Source organism: Marmota monax, unplaced genomic scaffold, assembly GCF_021218885.2.
Source record: "Marmota monax isolate L192 unplaced genomic scaffold, Marmota_monax_Labrador192_F-V1.1 WCK01_AAM20220418_F8-fsc00097, whole genome shotgun sequence".
Classification (NCBI taxonomy): domain Eukaryota; kingdom Metazoa; phylum Chordata; class Mammalia; order Rodentia; family Sciuridae; genus Marmota; species Marmota monax.
In genome coordinates, this window is record NW_026694162.1 from 6,356,662 (window position 1) to 6,378,201 (window position 21,540).

Consider the following 21,540-nt stretch of genomic DNA (forward strand, 5'->3'; position numbering starts at 1 on the left):
ATCCGTCTGTCCTCCTGACAGCTGCAGGGGGCGGGATTATTTTATTTAGTGGTAAGGAAATGGAGACTTGGAAACATTGTGCAAATTGCTCTGATTCTCACTGCTATTATCAGTGGAGCTGGGATGCCAGCTTCCCTGCTAGGTTTGCAGTGAGAGCTGCAGATGCACCCTGGGTAGGAAGTCCCTCTCCTTCTGGCATCACAGCCCAAGAGGTGAGACCATCATAGATAGGAGGTGCCACCTCAACTTGCCCTCCATCTCCTGTGGATCCTGTCTATGGCGAACACTTCCCCCGCAGGTGGGGGCACAACCAGATGGGAGACAAGATTTAGTGTGGACGGGGCCCTTCCCAGGAAACCAGGGCCACCAGAGAGACAGGCATTGCGGGGGCATTTATAGCAGTGGAGATATTATTTTAAGCAAGTGCTGGTACTTCAGAACATTTTCTTCCTTCCTTCTGGAGCTGCCTGAGCCCACATACAACCAGGCCGGGTGTGAGAAATGTGGCCCGGGTCCTGGTTCCCCGCCACCTCCTATTCCTCCCGCAGTCCCTCCTGGGTGTTCTGTGCATTTCCCCACACTAGAGCATCTTCTAAGCCTTATCTCTTGCTTTTCTTCCACTTTTTATCCCTCCTCTTTTTCTGCCATGCCACCCCTGACTTCTTTTCTTGTCCTCTCCTTTTTGGATTCTTAGGTGTGAGCCTTCTTATCTTTTCTCCTCTTATCTCTCTCTCTCAAATAGAGTTGATAGTCTAGATTGTAGAGTTTCTGGCAAGATGGCTAATTTCAGTAAATCCTTCCTGAGCAATTTTGAGGCACAGATTCATGTCCAGCTTCTATGAACCGCACACTGCTGGAAATGCTTTGATCCAGAGAGTTCCCATGGGAGCATTGACAGTGGTCTTTATACCTCTAGGAGAGGTGAAGTCAGGGTGCCATGAGTTTCTGGAACGCTAAGGGAGTGCTTGCATCCTCTGATGTAGGCCTGTGGCCTAGTAACTTCACTTCTGTAAGCCCCCTTTGCTATTAGCAACCATTTGAGTATCTTTGACTAATGTCATTATCATGAGTGACAAGTTACAGTTGACAAGCAGGTTTTCATGGGGCATCATGGGAGAAGTGGCCTGTGGGCTCCATTTCTTCCCTGTAACACTGCACCATGTCAGCCTCCAGCAGGGGTCCCTGACCCTTCTCCCTTTCTCCTGCTCTGACGTCTTTTCATTTCCCCATGCTTCTCTGTCCTCTGCCTTGTCATTCAGCTTTCCTGAGGTTCCCCGAAAGGTTTTGCCAAAGCCCTTGCTTTTGTAGAAATCTGTGAGTCATCACAGGCACCATTGGGCTAGGGAGAAGTTGAGGGATTGGATTAAAATGGAATCTGCTATTTCCTGGCCTTAAGGCAGTCATTTGCATTCTCTAGGTTTCAGTGTCTTAATCTATAAAACGAACATGCTGACATCTGCTCTCATGTGGGGCTAAGGAAGGTACATTTCTTGAATAAACAAACATGAACTAAGTGCAGGCTGTGTGCTAGGCTGTGGACCAAGATGCCTGTTTCCCTTAAGAGGCAGATAAGCAGAGAAACTCAGTGTACTGAGCGCTACGGAGGAGAGAAGAGGGAGGGAGAGAGACTCACTCTGGGGCACAGACTGAGGCCCACAGCTCCTGAAATCCTGCCTGGAAGAGGACAACTGGAGTAGGCAAGGAAGTGGGGGAGGCTGAAGCAAGTCTGACTTGGTGTCCCTGAAATAGCGTACTTCTTCACTTCTGTGTAAATCAGTTGAACGTGTGTTTGAGTCCTTGCATTATACAGCTGGGAAAGAACTTGATATTGGTCGTTTACGGATTTGCATCCTCCACAGGTTCTTGTCGAGGTGTGAGCAGCTACTCACAGTCAAAGCCTTGGGGTTGGGGGAGACATGCTGTTCTGCCAGTCACCTCTGCACATAGGCCGTTGTTTTTGTTCATCTCTTTACTCGACATATTTTTATGGAGCACCTAGTGTGTCCAGGTACTGTACTAGGTAGTGATAGAATGCAGCCTGGGAACTCCAAGTTCTTCTTTATCTGTGCTGTCCCCCTCAGTCCAGTTGGAGGAAACATCCCACAGAAATGTAAAATTATAATGCATTATAAGGTCCTCCGATGGTCCCAGACAGAGCAGGGAAGGACCTGGCAGTGAGAAATAGAGAGTACCAGTCAAGGAAGCCCCAGTGGTATGATGTGGGGAGTCAGAACAGGGCCCATCGCTGAAGCCAGCCACAAGGGAGTGCAGAGTGCATGTGGGCAGGGCATACACCTGGGAGAGCAGCTCTCCTCACCAACTCCCATGGCACAGAGGAGTCACCAGTTGGAGGCTGTAGGGGTTGCTCAGAGTTGTAACCTGTCACATGCATTCCCATCCCTGGGGAGATGGCATCTTTTTCTCAGCCTCCCTCACATGGATTCTGACATCTTCCTTTGGCATTTCATGTGCAAGACTCTGAACTGGTTTTGTTACAAAATCCAGAGAAACCTTATTCATCTTTGCCTCTAAAAGCAAACCTATGACGAGTTGTATGTGAACTGAACTGAAATTTGCTTCCTTGCTTTCTGAAAAGTGGTTTGCTAAATTGACAAGATACACAAGGGAAGGAGAAGGTGAGGAAGTTATTTAAAAGAATAACCATGGACAAGAGGTCTATCTTTTTCCAGTCTCAGTTTCTCCCCGTGTCACAGGATAGGGTGTCCTTGAAGATCTAAACTCTGCAATTCTGTGCATCTGTATTTGGCCTTCTAATTGTGGTGTTGCTTGCTGACATCAATTAAGAGGATTTGTGCTTCAGGAAAACCTCAATCATTTTCCCTTTAACAATTCTTTATTGTAGGCCTGCTTCTTTGCAAGTGTAGGCCATGTCCCCGATATTGCAGAAAACAGGATCTAGTCGCATCCCTCAAGTAGCCTGCCCCCTAGTGGGAAGCTGGCTGAGGAAAAAGGGATTGCAGTGGCTGAGAGGGAAGTCCTGGGAAGCAGCAGGAGTGGTTTCTGGGAAATGTTCCCCTAGCACAACTGGGTGATGCAAATTAAAAATTTTCCTTCTGCTCTCAAATTAATAATCATTCAGCACATGCATAGCCTAAATAATAATGCAGTGAGCCCTGGAAGCTCATCACCATGATGTGACAGTTGGTAACATTTGACCACACTTGCCACCCCGTTCCACCTGCCTTCTGTATACACTTACACGCTTTTCCCTTTAATTATTTAGAAGAAATTTATAGACATTGTGATACCTCATCCCTAAGAAAAGCAAAGGGGTCTTCTTCTATATAACTATGTTGGTATTATTACACTTAAGAGAGTAATAATTTCATAAAATCTCCAAATACACAGTTCAAATTAAAATCACTGTTTTACCCAAAACACCTTTATAGTTTTGTGTCCTTACTATTATTCAAGAACTAATCAAGTTTTATTCATTGCATTTTCCCCCTAATCTTTAAATCTGGAATAATGATCTACCCCTACCCCATGTTTGTAGTTGTTTTATTGTTTTCTTTTTATAGTTCAGGCAGTCATCTTACAAAGCATCCTCAATTTGAGTTTGTCTGTTTCTTCCTGAGTGGTCTCAGGGGCAGCATTTTTGGCACCAGCTCTTCCTAAGTGCCAGCATGTAATTTTGTGGCACATCAGGAAGCACATACCAGTTGCCCTACAGTGGCACTAACTTGGTCCCTAGATCCCTTTCTTAAGGGGTGACTGCCATATGTTTTATTGGAAATGTGCATTCTCCTCTCTGTAGTCATCAAGTATTCTGTGGGGCACTGAGTCTATGTGAATGTCTTGCTCCCCAACCATTTTTACCCCATTTTTTTCTTTCTTTCTTTTTTTGCAAACATGAAATGACCTTTTCCTGATGCAGTTATTACACAGGGCATTGGCAATGGTGATTTTCTAATTCTGGTCTTCCTTCTAAATTTATTTGGCTGGCATTCTTTTTATATAAAAAGGGCTTTTTCCTTGATTTCAGTCTTATCAGCTTGGTTTTAAAGGTTAAAGTTCTGACTTCTTTTGGAACTCTTAACTCATGAGTGTGTGAATGAGGAGGGGGAGCTCATGCATACAAGACTCAGTGCTGGGTCACACGCAGGTCAACCATCAGTTCAGCTGCCATGGTCCCTGGCTGATGGAAGAGCTACCACCTGTCTCTGCCTCGGGCTTGAGTGACTCAGAGATCATCTGAAAGGAACCATGCAGAGAAACAAAGGAGAGGTCTTTGGTATCACTCAAAGCCCAAATGAGTATTCATGTGTGTGTGTGTGTGCGTGCACATGCTTTGGTGCATTCACCAAATTGTCACAGAGCACCTGCTAGTCCCAACCCTGAACCAGTAGGACAAATGTCCTTCCAATGAACTTGATATGGCAGGTGCTAATGAAAGAAAAAGAGAAATAGAGAAGAGTGGTGAGGGAGCTGGTCTTGTACATGGGGTAATAAAATCTTCTGGCAAGGCAACATCTGAGCAGAGAACAGAATAAAGTGAGCTGTGCCACTCTGTAGGGGAAGGGGTTGGTCTAAGCAAAGGGAAATATGAAGGCCCTGAAGTGGAAGGTTCCGACAACACTTGAGATAGAGCAAAGAAACCCATGTGGCTAAAGAGGAGAGAGGAGAAGGGAACATCCGAGTCCTGCTGTCGGCAGCCTCTCAATTCACACCCAAATATTAAAGCCAGCAAAGCCTGGGAATTACTTCCCCCCTCTACTGTGACATGATTTTGGTCGAATAAAAACAAATCAGAATTCATCAACTGTGAACAAAATTGTCAACTCTGCACTGTCAACAGTCTGGTTTAAAAATAGATGATAGGTTGATGAAATACAGTGGAGAAAGCAATTTAAATAAAATGTTAAAAATAATACCCAAACAGGCGAGGCAAAGTGAGGAGTGTGGTGTGGTGGAGAAATGTACTCAGTCAAGACCTGCGTGAGCAACGAACCAGAGAGAAGTTATTAGTTTTGCTTTACAAATCATTGAAGAGAAAGATTCACGGGCCATTTGCAAAAAAACATTCACTCATTCCAACGTATTCATGTGTTACACAAAACAGAAACGGAGATTGGTTGGGAAATCTGCTAGCACCTTTATTTTTAAGTAGGTCAATATTTTGAATATTTCTGCTTGTTCATGAAGTCTACGGCTCTCTGTTTCTGTGTTCTAGTAGGTCAAAGGTCTGAAGTCTCGGAGTTATCTGTCTGGGTATGTGTGCCAGTGCATGTTTCAAAGCCCTTAACTTATTTCTCAGTTTCTCACTCTCCTCCTTTAAAGAGTTAGTACTAATTATTTACTTAACTGCCTTATCATAAAATCAACATAAATGCTTGAATGTTTTGTATGTCTTCTTTTCTGGGCATGAGTGACCACCAATCCAACTATGGCCAAGTTCTCTAGGTCCAACCACCTCCCATCCTGAGAGTGCTGCTGCAGGGTTTTTGTAATTTTTTTTTTCTTGCCAGTACACCTGAACCATCTTACACAAAGATCTATGGTTTTTAAACCTAAGACAAAGCATTTCCATTCTTTTGAGTCTATCTCTTTAAAAAATCTGGATGGAAAGTATATTGGTTTGCCAGGGCTGAGACAACAAAGTACTGCAAACCTGGTGGTGTAAACAATGGAGATTTATGGCCTCACCCTCCTGGAGGCCGGAAGTCTGAAATCAGAGAACTGAATCATGTCTGGTTCCTTCTGAGGGTGGTGAGGGAGAATCTGTTGCCTCTCTCTTTGCTCCTGGTGGCCTCAGGTGTCCCTTGGTTTATAGATGGCTGTCTCCTTACAGCATCTTCCCTCTCTGGGTGTCACAGAAGACTGGGGACCTGAAACTCCAAACCTCAGTTCTTGTGTTCCGACAACAGAACCGGGGGCCACATTCTGCACTGTTTGCCAATCCGGTGTTCAACTCCTCCTTCACGTTGGGCGGTGGAGTTTTTGACCTTGGTTGGTCCTCTCCTTAACTGTCATGGTGGCCATCCTATTTAGGGGGGCTTCATCTATAAGTAAATCCCATATTAATGTGGGCATTGGGGCCAGTAGTCAGTCAGAGATTACCTTACTATATCTGAGCCACTGAAGAATACCCACTTCTGAGATAGTAGGGAACACTGGGGGCCAAAATTCCCAGTTTTATTTTGACCTTTATGGATCCTATTAAGAGTCCTATCAATCCTTCAGGTCTTTCCCACCCTGGCCATTACCTCTTTTACTTTTATTTGTTTATCCTCAAGGTTTGTGAACTGGTATTATCTACATCAGATTATCTACTACATCTGATTTATTTATCTGCTTTGGCAGCAACTTAAAGAAAACTAACTTAAACCTGTGACCTTGCCATGCATTCCACTGCTCCTTGCTAGTGCTAACCTAACTCGAGGATTTGTTTCTGTACCCAAGGACACCAGTAATATTGGAGTAGGGCTTACCCTAACAAGCCCATTTTAGGTTGGTTACCTCTGTTAAGACCTTATTGTCAAATGAGGGCCTGTTCCGAGTTACTACTGGGTGGAACTCACTGGTGTCTTTTGTGAAGGATGCACATCAAACTCCTAACAGGCGGCAAGTTGCACCTTCAGGTGGGTGAGCAGGGGCTTCGCTGCAGAGCAGGAGCCATTCCTCCCCTCAGTTCCACTGCTAGTGTTGGCCAGGGCTGGAGGAAAGACCCTCCCCAGAGGGCAACAGTGGCCACTGATGGCAATCTATCTTCCTGGATATATCCTTATTACCCCCAAGAAGGTCATTGTTTTTAGTCTGGTTCTTGGTTTTCAAACTCCAGGCTGTACATGTGTGATGGGTGGCTCGCCATCAGTGCCTGGAGCCTCCCTACCCCAGGGTAGATGTAGAGGCAGGACACAAAGGCTGTCTGAGCAAGTTCTTATGCAAAGCAATCATCATCCCTTATTTTACCAGTTTCAGCTCCTGTTTTGAGCACAGTGTAAGAGAGAAGGTGCTGAATCCCTGTCATTTGGTCTTCAACTCGGGAGGGAGCCAGTGATGTCCCTGTGGCTTGGGTGGTGCTAATTTCTCCCTCTTTGCCTCTCCCTAGGAAAATCCTTCTATTCTCTTATTTTCTGTTCCCAGCTATCTCTTTTCCAGGAAGGAATATTTAGGCCTCTATTTGTAATTGTTCCAGCTATATGGAGAGCTGGACAATTGACAAATAAAAATCATACACATTCGAAGCTGTATCTGTCTTGATCCATGGGAGCCCGGCCTCTCTTGGATTGTGCACCTGTATCTAGCAGAGAACGAGATTGCTGCATTGGAAAGCTACCACAGCTGCCTCTTTTCCTCTTGGTTCCTGTTGTCTTGGCAGGCCTGTACTCACAGTGCAGCATACCTGCTTTGGGTTTCTGTGTGTGTGCAGACCAGGGCACATGTTTGCAAGGTCTAGCCAGGTCTGTGCATTCTCTCCAGCTGGGGATGTATGACATGCAGCATGGGAGAGGGAGTTGGATGCCTCTATTTGCTGTTAAGGTCCCACTCATTGTACGGACCACTTGGCAGGAAGCCCTTTGGATAAAGCTGGAATGGGGAACACTTTTGATTTCTGTGTCTGTTCTGCTCTAGCAGGAGCAGGTGCCTGGGAGAAAAAAGAGAATGGTAAATGACTGAGAAGGTGACTAAGAGGATGGGACGTGAGCTGGAGGAAGGAAACATTTGTGAGATGCCGGAGGCCTCTGCCCAGTGATGATTCAGGACTCAGGTTCAGAGATTTGCACTCTCCGCTGTTCCCAGAAGGCCCCTCACATATGCACTGTCACTTGTCGTGATGAGTTTCCCAGGAGAGATGTGGTTCTAGCTTGCTTTCACCTCCAGAGAAGTCTATGTATTTTGTTTAGATTTTATTGTAAAGTATTTGGGGCATAAAATATCTATATTATTTATAGCAGTTGTCAAGCCTGGCAATAAAGCAAAAGTCCCCGAACCAAACATGCCCATTTTTGTGCTGCTTCCTGTGGGCTCCTATCTGCCTCACCCTGTTGCCTTCCTGGGGAAGTGACCCCTGCCTTGATGGTATTTGTCATCCCCCTTTGAGAGGAGTTTTTAACAATATGTCTGAATCTCTAAATAGCCTGTTTTGAACTTTATAAAGAGATGGAATCATAGCCTTTTGAGCTTCATTTAAATGCCACATATTGTCCCAGAAGATAGAAAACAGATCTGTGCCCTTGAAACTTGGATTTTGCTGGTGCATATAAGTACTGTTTTCTCGGTGGCAGTCAGGGAGAGGGCTAGATGTATCCACTGATTGCTGTCAGGGGCTGAGCAGGGGAAAGGGTGCTGCAGCCCAGCCAAGGAGGTGATGGAGAAGTTAAAGTCACAGGGCTCCTGGTCAAGGTAGGGTCACCTCAGGAATAGGTGTCTGGGAATCTGGAGGTAGGTAGACTAGGCTCTGACTCCAGCAATAGGCTGAGGTGAACAAGAAGACTGAGAGCAAGAGAGCTGACTGTGGAGCTCAGAGAGAGGACTTAGAGTAGATGTGGGAGAAGGATGGGGCAGGATGAGCAGGGCAAAGTCAGATCTGTAGCACCTGCATTCCTTGTGGAGGCAGGTTGGGAGCCTCCTAGTGGGCAAAATGGCATTTAGAGCAGCAGAAGGAATACTGCCACCCTTCCTTCTTGCCTTTATCATTTAAAAGGCTATTTACTGAATATCTATTATGTGCCAGAGCTAGCTGTGTAATATATCATGCTGGGGATAAGACCGTGGCACAAGCTTTTCCTGATGCAGTGTATTTCATCATGTAGCAGGAAGTCAGCCACTTCCTAGGTTTTGCTCAGTTCTGCTGCAGTAACAAATGATCCCCAATCATCACTGGCTTAAGACAGAAGTTTATTTCCCTATCCCTGTTGCATGATTGCTGTGGGTTCACTTTAGCTCTGTCCCATGTCCTCTGACTTCTGGGTTTTAGGCAAGAGCCAACATCATTTTTTGGCTCACATCACTTACATGGAAAAGAGCAAGTGAGGTGATGAAACTAGACAGTGGTTCTTGAAGTATCTGCTTAAACTTGGCTTCATCACTTCTGTTGACAATCCACCCAGGAGAGCATGTCACATGGTCAGAGCTGGTACCCTGGGAAGGAGAAATCAAGCCTCCAATAGGGAGGTTCCCTACTAAAAGACAAAGAGCTATGAGCAGAAATGTAGATTCTTCCAGGAGTGCAGAGGTGATTTGGGAAACGCATTACCATCTATCATAGATATAAGCCTGCAATTACAGTAAAGAGTATGATAAGGCTTTCTGATAAATAAATGTAATAATTTTAACGTATAAAATCAATTTATACACGAAAACATATTTTCTCCCTAAATTAGAAATCCCATTGAGAACATGGTTTGAAAACCACTAGCCTGAGACAAATGTTTATTCCAGAGAGCTAACACAGGGGCCAACTGCTGTGGTCCTCACTCTAGTCCCAGGTGTGGGCACATATGCTGTGCTGTCTGAAAAGAAGCTTCTTACACTAGTGGCTCACCTGTCACCTTGTGGAATTCCTCTCCACTCACCTGTAATCCATGTGGGTTGTCTGTAGCATACCCATACCTATGGGCCTCTTCGGTGCTCTGTGCCTACAGACATTCTGTCTCACCTCATGGTCATGTCCACATGGCTTTAGAACGACATGCTCCTTTTTTTCTTCATCACTAAGTCTGTTGATGTTAGAGGCTTGGGCCTTAGCTTCTTTTCATATAGTCCCCATAGTCCTGCTACCCCATGGGGTACATTCTGGACACTTCACAAGCATGTACGAAATGGGGTTTTGCATCAAGAGAAAACCAGGACTCTGTAGGCTTGCTCTGTCACTCTCTCCCTGCAAGGGTAGCCAGTGACTGGATGGGTGACAGTTGGAGTTATGCAGAGTGCCTCCAGTGCATTAGAAACAGGTTTAAAACACTCTCTTCGGGGTTTGTAATCAGTATGCTGACTGAATAGCCAGTCCTCTCACAATGAGCCAGTATTCATCTACACTCGTGTGTGTTGCTTTGCAGATGCTAGTGGCCTTTTCTTTTTTCCCAAAGGTATGCATTTGTGTTTTCCAAGGGCAAGGACTGTATCTCCTCTTTTCTTTCTTTTAAAAGATCCCCCATGGCACTTGATAAGAGCTGCATGCACGGTGGGTGCTCAGTAAATTTCACCTATCTCTTCTTCCTTTGAACTTCCACCAGATACTCACATGGTGCTGGGTGTGGGACTTTACAGAGGACTGATTACACTGGGCTTTGATCCAGGAAATTTTACAGGCAAAAAAGAGCAGGTTTTCCAATGGCTCAGATCTAGACCAATAGCAAAGATGCCTAATTAGCCACACCCAAGATATTATACTTGGAATGTCTGTGCTCTGAGATGGCCACATGATGAGAAGTGTCCTGGGACCCTTGAGGGCTTAGCCTTGCAGTCAGACATGACTTTTAATGAAGGTAATGACCTTTCACATGTTATTCAACTTCTCTGAGTCTCAATTTCCTCTTCCATAATGTGTGAATAATAAAAATGCTGGCACCTGGTTGGATGTGTTGCAAGTATAAATACCATTCCTCTCTCCTGCGTCTGTTGAGACCTAAAAGTAAAGAGCCAGGAAGAAACTAGGCAAAATATGACTGTTGCTGATGGGGGAGTGGCAGGAGAATACAGCTTATGGGATTCTAATATTGAATCCTAGAATGATTGATTTAACTGAGTTACTGGTTGGTTAGACAACCATAGGCATCCTCCAGCCAATGAATAATCAAAACTCAGGTTTTAAGCAATGGAAGCAAAAATATTCATTTTACATTGGTCCCAAGAAGAAGGGGCCAAGCCTCAGATATCCAAACTTACAGAAGAGACTGTCACTCCTCTCCAGCAAGAGGGGTGATCAAGCTGTGAGGTGTGTTCTACATGCAGAGCCTTCCATATGTGGGAGGAAGTGTGGGGAAGATGCCTTCAGTGCTGAGGTGGGAGGGCTTCCTGGACCATATGGGACTCTGCAGGTGTAATGTTTCATATTAATAATCTTATTTTATAAATAGTGACAGTTCAGTTTGTCATTTATTAAAATAAACCTTCCAGTGCTTTCATGGTGTTTTAGAAGTTATCCTGTGCATTTGGAAAAAACATGAAAGTCCCTTTCTTACTTAGTATTCTGTAATTCAGACCTTTAACTGAGATGACTTCATTCTGTCTTGCTCCCCTGAAACAAAGGGCACTGACTCTTTTCCTGGGAGCTGAGCAGGCATTTCTGGTGACTGCATTTTCATGGCCTCCTCTGTCTCTCTCTCCTGTAGTGCAAGTTGGAGTTCCATGCTTGTTCTACTAGCAAAAGCCTCACCAGCCTCTGTGATGGGCCTTGTCCGTGTCTCCCGGAGCCTGAGCCACCAAAACACAAGGCAGAAAAGAATGGTGAGTGGGGATCTTGGGGAACTCCCTGCAGGGGATATGGGCAGTCAGGGCAGGCTGGTGCGGTCCAGCTTGTCCCCGCTACCAGGAACCTGTCATTCAACAGAGCTGTTGGGGCCCAAGCTGGAGAAATGGGCTGACTTGGTAAGTAGGTCCTCCAGCCTGTTCAGCAACCCTAAACCAAATTGTCTTCAACTGCCATTAAAGAGAAAAAGAAGAATTGAGAGTCTGAAAATAATTCTGTTAGATCAAGGTATGTACTGGGTTCCTTTGGAGGTCAAATCGGGCATGATGTGGGCGAGGCAGATATTTCAGTGTCTAAGACCAGGGCCTGCCCTGGAGTCTATCTTATAGTCTTTTTTTGAACTGTAATCTCTCAAATCCTTTGAACTTCTCAAGGCCAAATATCAAAACAGAGACCACAGAGATGTCATAACAGTGGAGATATTCTCCCATAAAGCATTTCATTATTAATATATTCTTCTTGGAGTGCGGCACAGAGCTAGGGGGCAGATGAAAGAGAATACCTCCCCAGGGGCTGCTGTTTACCCTTTGTGGCTGAGAGGAGCAAGAAAGGTTGGACTTCTTTGCATGTTTTCATGATGGAGAAAGTTATGTCATCCCATAGGCCTCAGCCCTTTTCTAAGCTTTCCTTAATGAGACCCAAGAAAGAAGCTTGAATTTGCCTTCTGTGGAGCTGAACTTTCTCAGCTATATCTGGCTGTTCTATGTGTGACTGTGTGTGTAAGTGGGTGTACCTGTGAGTGTCCACTCGTGTTCTAAAGACAGAAACCATTTGAGATGGAAGAGACCGAACCAGGTGAGAGGGATCATCCTTTGCTTCTTTACAAGCTGTCTTTTCCATGGCAAATAGATAAAGGGTTCAAGTCTAAATTTGTTTGTGGTAACTTCAGGAAGATTGTGTGTAAAGGGTCTTTGGGAGGTTGAACTCAGGATGTGAAACATGATATCAATCATAAAGCACTGGGACCACAACTAATTTCCAAAGGTTATTCTTGATTTCCAAAAGCTGGTTTCATTGCTTTGATTCTTACATGGTTGCTGCAAGAAAAGTTAATGGACGTAAACCTCCTTGTAATCTGGTCAGAAAATCTAAAGCTGTGAGGTGGTAAGTAACTACGTATTCAGAAAATTAACTTTTCCATCTGGAAATTTCTCAAGAATCTTCTTAGGAAAATTCAGTAACTTCTACTATTCCAGGTATTTTGTTTGTTGCTTTTATGTGCTCTTCCTTCTGAAGCTGGGGAATAAACCACAAAGGCCATCTCTGCTTTTTGCTTATAGTTATCTATAGATGAGGGTGAAGGCCTCACTCTTAAGGACCTGCAGATCTGCTAAGGTTGCCTCTCTTGCCATAACTATTTAAGATGGACCATTTTCAGGGGGAGATTTTTAGTTTCTCAAATGAAGAACAACCTTTGTTTCTTACTGTTGGTCCTCATACCTGACTAGATGAGACATACTCTTAAATAGGACATACCAGGTATGACCTTGCCATGTTCTCTCTGTGCAACTAATTTACTTGCAAAAATTAAAATGGATTCTTATTTAACCTATGTAAATAAGCACATTGCCATTAAGCATAAAGAGACTTAGGGAAAGCATTGATTCTGATTTCCGAAAGGTCATGAGAGCAAGATTACTGTTTAAAAATGTTTCAAGACATTTGCAAAAGTGTAGATTACAAAGTTAAAAGTAAAAGACAGTTCAGAAGAATAAGAAGGAACTTCATCATATCAGAAAAAAGTGAATGTTAACTCATACCAGCACTATTCCAAAACAACCAAGATTTCATCTCCTCCTCAGTTGCTTGGGTGCTATATAATTATTTTTCATTGGGTTCTGAGAATGTCCTTCTTCGTTAAAAATCTGATTTCTGGGCTACAATTTATAGCGGCATTTTCACATAAGCATGAGGGGAAGCAGAAAGCACCTGTTGAAGGTAAAACTTCATGGCCATAGTTATCTTATTACAGTGTCCGATGGTATCCTAATGGAGGAAAGCAGAATCCCCTATAGGGGATAATGATGTTCAATTATTTCACATGGATTTGATCCAAATTTCCCTGGAGGATGAGGATATATCATGGCGATGGGGGCATTGACCATCCCCAGGGTCATCATGGGAAATGAAATTTTTAAATTAGTAATATTTTAACTTGACAAATTTGATCAAGGAAAGGCCAACTTTTTCCTTTGATCTGACCCTTCTTTCCACATAGCTCTCACAGTTATTTATGAGAGTCAGTGAGGGCTGGGCTGCGGTTGTGGCAGTCAGAATGACAGAGAAGGGCTGGAAGAAAGCGAGAGCTCAGAAGTGACATAAAAGGCAGCTTTCTGTTGATTCGTCAGCTGTGGGGCGGAGGGAGGCAGGAGGAAGCACAGAGCAGGAAGCCCCATCCCCTTACCTGTCAGTAGCCCTTCCAGAAGCTGAAAGCTGTGGGCAGGCTGTCCATGACAGTTTCTGCCTCTGTGAGACACATCCTGGCTTTGGACTGTGTCAGGAGCCCTCTTGTTTCTAGCCTGTTACAGAAAAGATGTTTCATAGATTCGCAAATGCAGGTCAGTCAAAAACGTGGTAATAGTTGTGCTTTTGCTCTTGTTTTCAATGTTGCCTCTATTTTGAACCTCAGTTCCATCTGGTCATGAAAAAACTCATGGAGCTACTTGTAGGCAGATTCTGTTAATTCAGAATTCTATCTGAGCTCCAGGAAGTAGGGGTGAGGTGGAGGTTTATGAGCTGTGACATTGGTGGGAGACCTTTCTGGATGGTGTCTGTTACTCTTTGGCATCTACCTGCCTCTGTGGAGTTCTTGACATTTTTGTTTAGTTGGCTACCCGTGTTTATTCTCACCAGTGTCCAGTAAGAGATGTTGGAGATTTTAGCCATGATCTCAGCACACCATGCCCATTAAGATCACAGAGAGTCCTCTTTCTGCTATGTCAGTCTCTTCTGGATTACGAGCTCTTTCACACCTATTAATGGCTCCCTTCAAGGGCACAGAAAGCTTGAGGATGCCCTTCTGTGATTTCATGGCCTCAAGAAAGATTGGAGTCTCAAAGCTGCTTCAAGATTCCCCATAAATACCTGGGAAGGCGACATACCTGGGGCCTCAGCCCTCCCTCAGCATAACCTCATTTTATACTTTACTTCATGGATATACCTGCCGCCATTCCTGTCTTGCCTTAAACTGGTTTTCAGATTGGTAGCAAAACACAGGTCGTCTGTACTACCAAAGGGCCTCTCCCCTTGTCTTGGTTTTCAGGAAATCCTCTTCCCAATCCAGGACCCAGAATTGGGTAAGAGATTGGAAGAACTATGGTGAGCACAAGTTTTCCTGTGAATTCACTTGCCTTTACCTGATCTTGCCAGCTCCTAGCTCCAGAGTTGACCAGTACTGGAGTCGGATGTGGAGAGTGTGTGAGGGCAGAGTTTAACTTACTCACTCTTCATGTCAGAGTGTTTTGCTTCTTTTAGCCTTTGGTCTTCTGAATTAATATATGCCCAATTTTTGCAAATCAGTTCTTTTGTCTCTATTGTTTCAGCCGAATTTTTTTTTAAAGTCAAAACCAAGTGGTTGATTTTTGTTTGTTTTTCTCGATCTTTCCTTTGAAATGTCTTCCCAAGAGATGTTGGTGGGTGGGGTCATACTTTAATACCCCTGAATCTTTCCTATCACCCTTCTCAATTACCTTATACCCTTGGGCAGGTTACTTAATTATTTTATCATTTTGATCTTATAAAGCCTGTACAGCCTCTAGAAAATAAAGTAATGTTTATCTAAACAAAACAAAATAGAGCACATGCTTAGCATGTGTGAAGCTCTTGGTTCAGCCTCCAGAATGGATGAGCAGAAGGAAGGAAGGAAGGATGGAAGGAAGAAAAAAGGGAAAGGAAAGGAAGGAAAGAAGAGAGGGAGTAAGAGAAAAAGAGGGGGAAAAAGGCGAGATGGAACTATATGTATTGAATACATTAAGCCTGAGTTTTTCAGGAAAAATCTCTCCCAGTGGTATTTTCTAGTACCCAAGAGCCAGATTGGTCAGGAAGTTACTTCTTAGATGGAACCCTACTTCTTAGCTCCAGGGTATCGCTGCTATTTTCACTTCTGCCCTCAGCAAAGGCCATGAGGAAAGTCAGAGGTACTAGTTTCTTGATTCTTTACAGTGGTGAAAAAAATCTAAGAAAAAAAAAAATAGAGGTCTCTTAAAATGAGAGGCTCTAAAGGTGCATTTGTCAACTAATACTTATCTAGACCTGAGCATCTCCCTCTCCTGCCTCACCTCCCCACTTTTCAGAAGTCAGACCATCACCCTCTTGGCCTGAACTTGGCAGCCTTGTTCCTGGGCACCATTGAGGTGCCATCTCATTAGTTACTCCCTCTTCTGAGGAGGGATTTGGAGCTTCCCCAGACTGAGGTGAGAACCTTGCAGAGAAGTAGAATTTCAATTTGGGAAGGGTTTCATTTGTCTTCCACAATACCATGTCAAGAGGAACCCTCTGTTCCTCAAAGCTGCTTCAAGATTCTCCATAAATACCTGGGAAGGCTGCATGCCTGGGGCCTCAGCCCTCCCTCAGCATGACCCCATTTTATGCTTTACCGTGTTAGATTACATGTGTAGCAGAGTTTAACCACCAGTGATCCTTATTCAATCTCCATATACCAAAAGAGAACACTGGAGAGCCCCTGAGAGAGAGAGAGACACTAGCCTAGGGTCAGACATTGGGCTATTTGTCTCCAGGTCAGGCACAGTTGTTGCTACTATTTTATATACAACCTCAAGTCATAGCTGAGTTCTCAGCCTGAAGATGATTAAAAGGTCTATATAGTGGAAGTTAAATTTAATTTCTCCTGGGCCTGAAATCTCTTGCCTGAAACTTTTAATGTCAACCAGAAGTAGAAAATGTCATTATCTTCCTGCAACCAGCAAGGTTTTAAATGGTGCTCTGTAGAATCTATCCCATCCTCTCCTCCACTCTGTCTCTGGAGGAGGAAACAGAGAGAACCATTCTCTTCTTTTCTTCAGTTGGCTTAGACTAGCTTTGCAAGAAGGGATGTAGGTTCAACTAACCAACCTAAGAAATCCTGGAGAAGACTAGTGTGCTTTCCCTTTACTAGACTGACACATGCAAGAAAATAGGCACAGGGCAGGGCACTTTTGTTCAGGGAGGAAGGAGAACTGCACCTTTTCCCAGCAGGCTGTGCTAAAAAGGAAATAACAACTTCCATCCAGCAGAGCTATTTGGAATAGGAGAAAAATCATCTACAATGATTTTTTCCCCCTCAGATGGTGTTTTCAACCTGAGGGCTAGATTCTAGAGAGAAAAAAATAGTCTTAGGTTGACAGAGGGTTGTCTAATTCTATTACTTATCACAAGTGAAGTTAGGGAAATGTGTTTAAATGGGAATAGGAGGCAATGCAAAAGAGATGGGGTAAAGAGTTCCTCCTAGCTGTAATGTCTCAATGGAAAAATCCTGAAAGAATCCTGCTGCAGAGGCACCTAGAAAAATGGAGATTTATCTTTGCATGCAGGAAAGAACATTTCTCTTTAATGCCTATTGTGTAACAGGACGAAGGCCTCGGGCTTGCAAACCTGCAGTTTAAAAGCAGTTTCTATTAACCTTTCCATACCCATTCAACTTCAGTCACTTATTATTCAGTACTATATTATAGTCAGGCATTAAACATACAAAGGAATATTTAAGTTTTAGGGACTTGTTATTCTAAATGTCATGACCTTAAAAGAAAAAAGAAAAAGCTAGAAAATTAAATTGGCAACTGCATCAAAGAAAAACTCATTCATCGGGACTTGGAGGTAAGCTGTGATGTTGGCTTTGATCTCTGGTTCTTCCCATTCTGTGAAGTCAGCTCTGGGCACCAGGTTCTCCTGGTCCTTCTGAAGCCTGTTTGTCAGCAACAATCTGTGGAGAGCTAAAGTTAAAAAGAGAAAGAGGAGTAAACTGAGGCAGAGGGGAACTGGAATCATAATTGGAGTTGAGGAGAGGATAGAGGTTTGTGCTAGAAAGAGTAGGTCTCTGTATTAGTCAGGTTTGCATCACTGTGCTCATGATACCTGACAAGAACAACTTAGAGGAGGAAAGATTTTTGACTCACAGTTTCAGGGGATTCAGTCCATGGTTGGCTAACTCCATTGATCTGAGCCACAGATGAGGCAAAACATCATGGTGGAAGGATGCAGCAGAGGAAAGCTGCTCAGTTCATGGGGTCCAGGAAGCACAGGAGGGACAGGGAAGGGGCCTGAGAGAAGATCAGACCTTCTAGGGCACACTTTCAGCAGCCTACTTCCTCCAACTGCATGCTATCAGTGGATTAACCCACCAAACGGATTAATCTATTGATAGGACAGAACCCTCAAGATTTAGTCATTGCCTGAAAGTTTCACCTCTCACCATGGCTGCAAGGAGGACCAGGCTTTCTACACATGAGATTTGGGAGGCATATCCCAGATCCATACCATAACAGTTTTGATAGTTTGCCCAAACCAACAGTCTTTTTCCCCTGTTTTTACTTTTTTAAAAAAGTTCACAAGTTAACATACATTCTTATCCGGAATCTAAATGTTAAGGGTAAATGTGTTCATATTCCCAGTTATGTTACCTTACTTTTTCTGCACATCTGCAATTATTTTTTATACCCACATAGACTTTTAACATTTCACTCATCCAAAATTGGAACCAAATTCTGCTTTATAACCTTTTATATATCATAGATTTATTTCTTGAGCATACACACAGATCTACTCATGCATCTGAGCATGTGTGTATCTGTCTCTCTCTTTCTACCAATCACCAACCATCCTGCTCTCAGTGCTGTCTTGACATTCAGACTTAAACCCATAGTGATGACTCAGCATTTCCACTTGGATGCCCCATAGGCACAGCAAGCTTGACATGTCCAAAGGCAAACTCCCAGTCTTCCTCCCAATTCTGCTCCCTGCTCCTACAGGATTTGCCATTTTAATTCATGGCTGATCCATTTTTCTATTTGCTGAAGGAAAAACTCCTTTCTCTCTCTCATATACACATATAATCCCATTAGACAATCTCAATGACTGTACTTTCAAATAGATTTTCACATATAGACACTTGCCATCACCCCAACTGTGACCACCCTAGAGGTTCAGGACATCCTCACCTTCTATTTTAATAGCTTCCTAATTGATCTCCTGGTCATATCATACCTTTTCTTTTAACACAGTAGTTCAATTGATTCGGTGAAGTTCCCTGTCCAAGACACTCCAGTGATTTCCTATCTTGTTCAGATTAAGAAGAAAAGTTTATGACCTCTTGGTGACCTGCAAAGCTGTATATATAATGTCCCTCTCCTCATCTTTTGCTTCCAAATTTGTTGCTTACAGGCACACAGACCTCCATGGGGCCCTTAGCTGTGTGTACACACTACTGTCCCCTCAGGTCAGACCATCTTTCCCAGATACCCCAAAAACTTATTCTGCCAGTCATCTCTAAGTCTTTGTACAGCTGTCACCTTGTCAGGAGCTTTCCCCAGCACCTCCTATCCTTCTTCCCTGCTTTGTCTGTTTATCACCTTCTAATCTGTTAGTTTGCCTACCTATGTTATTTATTATCTGTCTTGTCCACCAGAATGAAAGCTACATGAGAAGTTTTGTCTAGATCATCAATAATTGCCACCTGTTCAACAAATCTATTTATTCTTTTTAAAAATGTTGTTCATTACAACTTTTTAAATTTACACAGTTTGGGATAGTTTAAAAATTATTATGACACAAGGTAATCTGTATAAGGTGCTTAATTTGCGCACTGTGCTAAGTACTTTGTACATATGTTTACTTCCTCTAACAACCAAACAATTATATTTTCACTGCTGGTGAGAACATTTGAGACTTGGATTGGTTCAGTATCTTCCTATGGCCACCCAGATACTAAATGACGGAGCAGGGGGTCAAAGCCTTTTCCTGGAACATGTATTCTAACTCACATGTTTTACTGTGTTAGTAACCTGAACTGAATGTCCATCAAAAAAGACAGGCTTCTTTGGAAAGAGAAACAATGCACACATATGAACACCACACATTTTAAACTAAATTTTACTATGCTTTTTGTACCCAAAGAATGTAGCCCTTTACTGATATCACAGTCCTCGCTGATGGGATTTTTCCAAGGTGAGAGAATTAATACCCTCATTCATTTTCTCCTCTTCCTTTGTGCAAGCATGCTTAGCTCTCTGAAGTTTATCAAAACAGTGGCATGGGCTCATTGTTCACCTCCACATTATGCTTCTCTGATAGCCACAAGTTTCCCACCTAGCTCCTTAAAGATAAAAATTCACTTGTAATCTGTCCTGCCTGCTATCTATTGCTGTGAAAAGAAAAGACAGCATTACAATATAAAGTAAATTGAAATTATAATCAGAAGAAAGCAAGTGGCTGCCAACCCATGAAGCACACTGCTTAATAAAATGTTGGAAGGACTATTTCCAACATTCAAGAGTTGAAATGGGAACTGGGCCTTGGACAGGGCAGGGAGCAAAGAAAGGTTCAGCCCCACTCACTCCTAACAGGTGAGAATCAATGGAGCTGTAAAAATGCAGTTAGAGTTTACAAAATATAGCTACTTTTCATTAGTGGGACACTGGCATCCCTTGCCTGTGTAGTATTGTCATTGTCGTGGTGGTGTTAATGGTGATGATGATGATGATGATTGTGATGATGATAATGATTCTCTGTTTCAAAACTCAAGGGGCATCTAGGCTTGAAGGAGGCAGGAATATCACTTTATTTTACTTGAGGAGTATGTACTTGAGAAGTACGTAAGCCCAGAATAAGTAGTTGTCTACATATGTAGTAATAGATATCAGATCAGTTAGAACGGCAGCCAAAACCAAAACAAAATAACAACATGGAACTGACCAGTCTGAAGAAACTAACAGGAAAAAGAGGGATCTGAGAGATGTGTCCAAATTGTGATGGTGTAATTAGAGTGAAACCTTGTGTTTTTCCCTTCCTTCTTAAAAAAGAGGGAGTTGTATGGCAAGAGAGGGCTACTTACATAGGAGGGGTTCTACTCATGCTTTTCATTATTTTAAGAACTCGCATGAGCTAAAAGGAGAAATAGCTTCAGGACAGTTTAGGGGGGAACACTGGGATATTGAAACATGAAACTACTTTTCAAGTTCTCAGTTTCACAATTGTGGGTCTTGCTAGGGAAAAGTCCTTCATCTTTGAGTATCTTTTTACTATGTGGAAGGATCTTTGAAGAAAAAAAAAATCCAGTCCTCTTCTTGTACATCAGACTTGGATCCCCAAAAGGTAGTTGTGTGTCCCTATCTCCTCCTGACCCAGAGGAGGGAGTATGCATTTATGGTGACCTCCTTGGCCAGGCTAGGCTTGGTCCAAGCTTAAGTCTCCTACATGGTTCTTGCCACCAGATCACATGTGGAGGTACAGGGAGACTGACAACCAAGCAAGTTCTCTAGGCCACATCCTAGAAAGGGATGTGAACTGGCCCCATGATCAGAAATCATATAGGCAAGGGATGCTGATGTGAGATCAGACTTAGAAGTTGGATGTCAAAAGCCTGAAAATTAATGCCAACAAGGGTTTGATCATAATTCTGATCATGTGCCATGGTGCAGGGCCAATAAATGCTCCCCACAAAAATGACTTCCAAAATTGCTTTCAGTCCAGTTTTTTTTTTTTTTTTTTTAAGTTGTTTTGCGAGGGCTACCAATCCTGTGCAACTACTAAGCTGGAGATGTCAATGAGGCTGAAGATGCCTGGATCCCTGTCCCTATATTTCGTCAAATCTTAGAATTGAGTAAAGCCCCCTAACTAGGGAGTTTTCAGACCTTAAGGAAGGCAGCTTAGCGGGGACAGCATCCTGTCTCCTGACTTCCTTGGCCTTAACTGCCTCTGGATCCCAGTCTGTGGCCTCATTCCTTCCAGCTGGGGGTACTGTTGGCTATCCCAATCTCCAGGACCTAGCATCTGTACTACCCACAGGCTCCTTTCCCCCTGCCCCAATATTGATGAGTGGCTGCTGTGGCGTCTCTTTGTCTGCCAGGATCCTGTAATTCACACCTGCTGGTTTGTTCTCTCTATATGATCTCCAG

General features: G+C 43.5%; 1 protein-coding gene across 1 annotated transcript in view; it reads left to right on the plus strand.

Moving 5' to 3' along the window:
* Spock1 (SPARC (osteonectin), cwcv and kazal like domains proteoglycan 1) overlaps positions 1-21,540 on the plus strand; it is a 515,785-nt gene that overhangs the window by 422,492 nt on the left and 71,753 nt on the right. Inside the window, exon 6 of the mRNA XM_046465855.2 lies at positions 11,298-11,412. Coding sequence (XP_046321811.1) covers positions 11,298-11,412 — 115 coding nt within the window. The remainder of the gene's footprint in view (positions 1-11,297; positions 11,413-21,540) is intronic.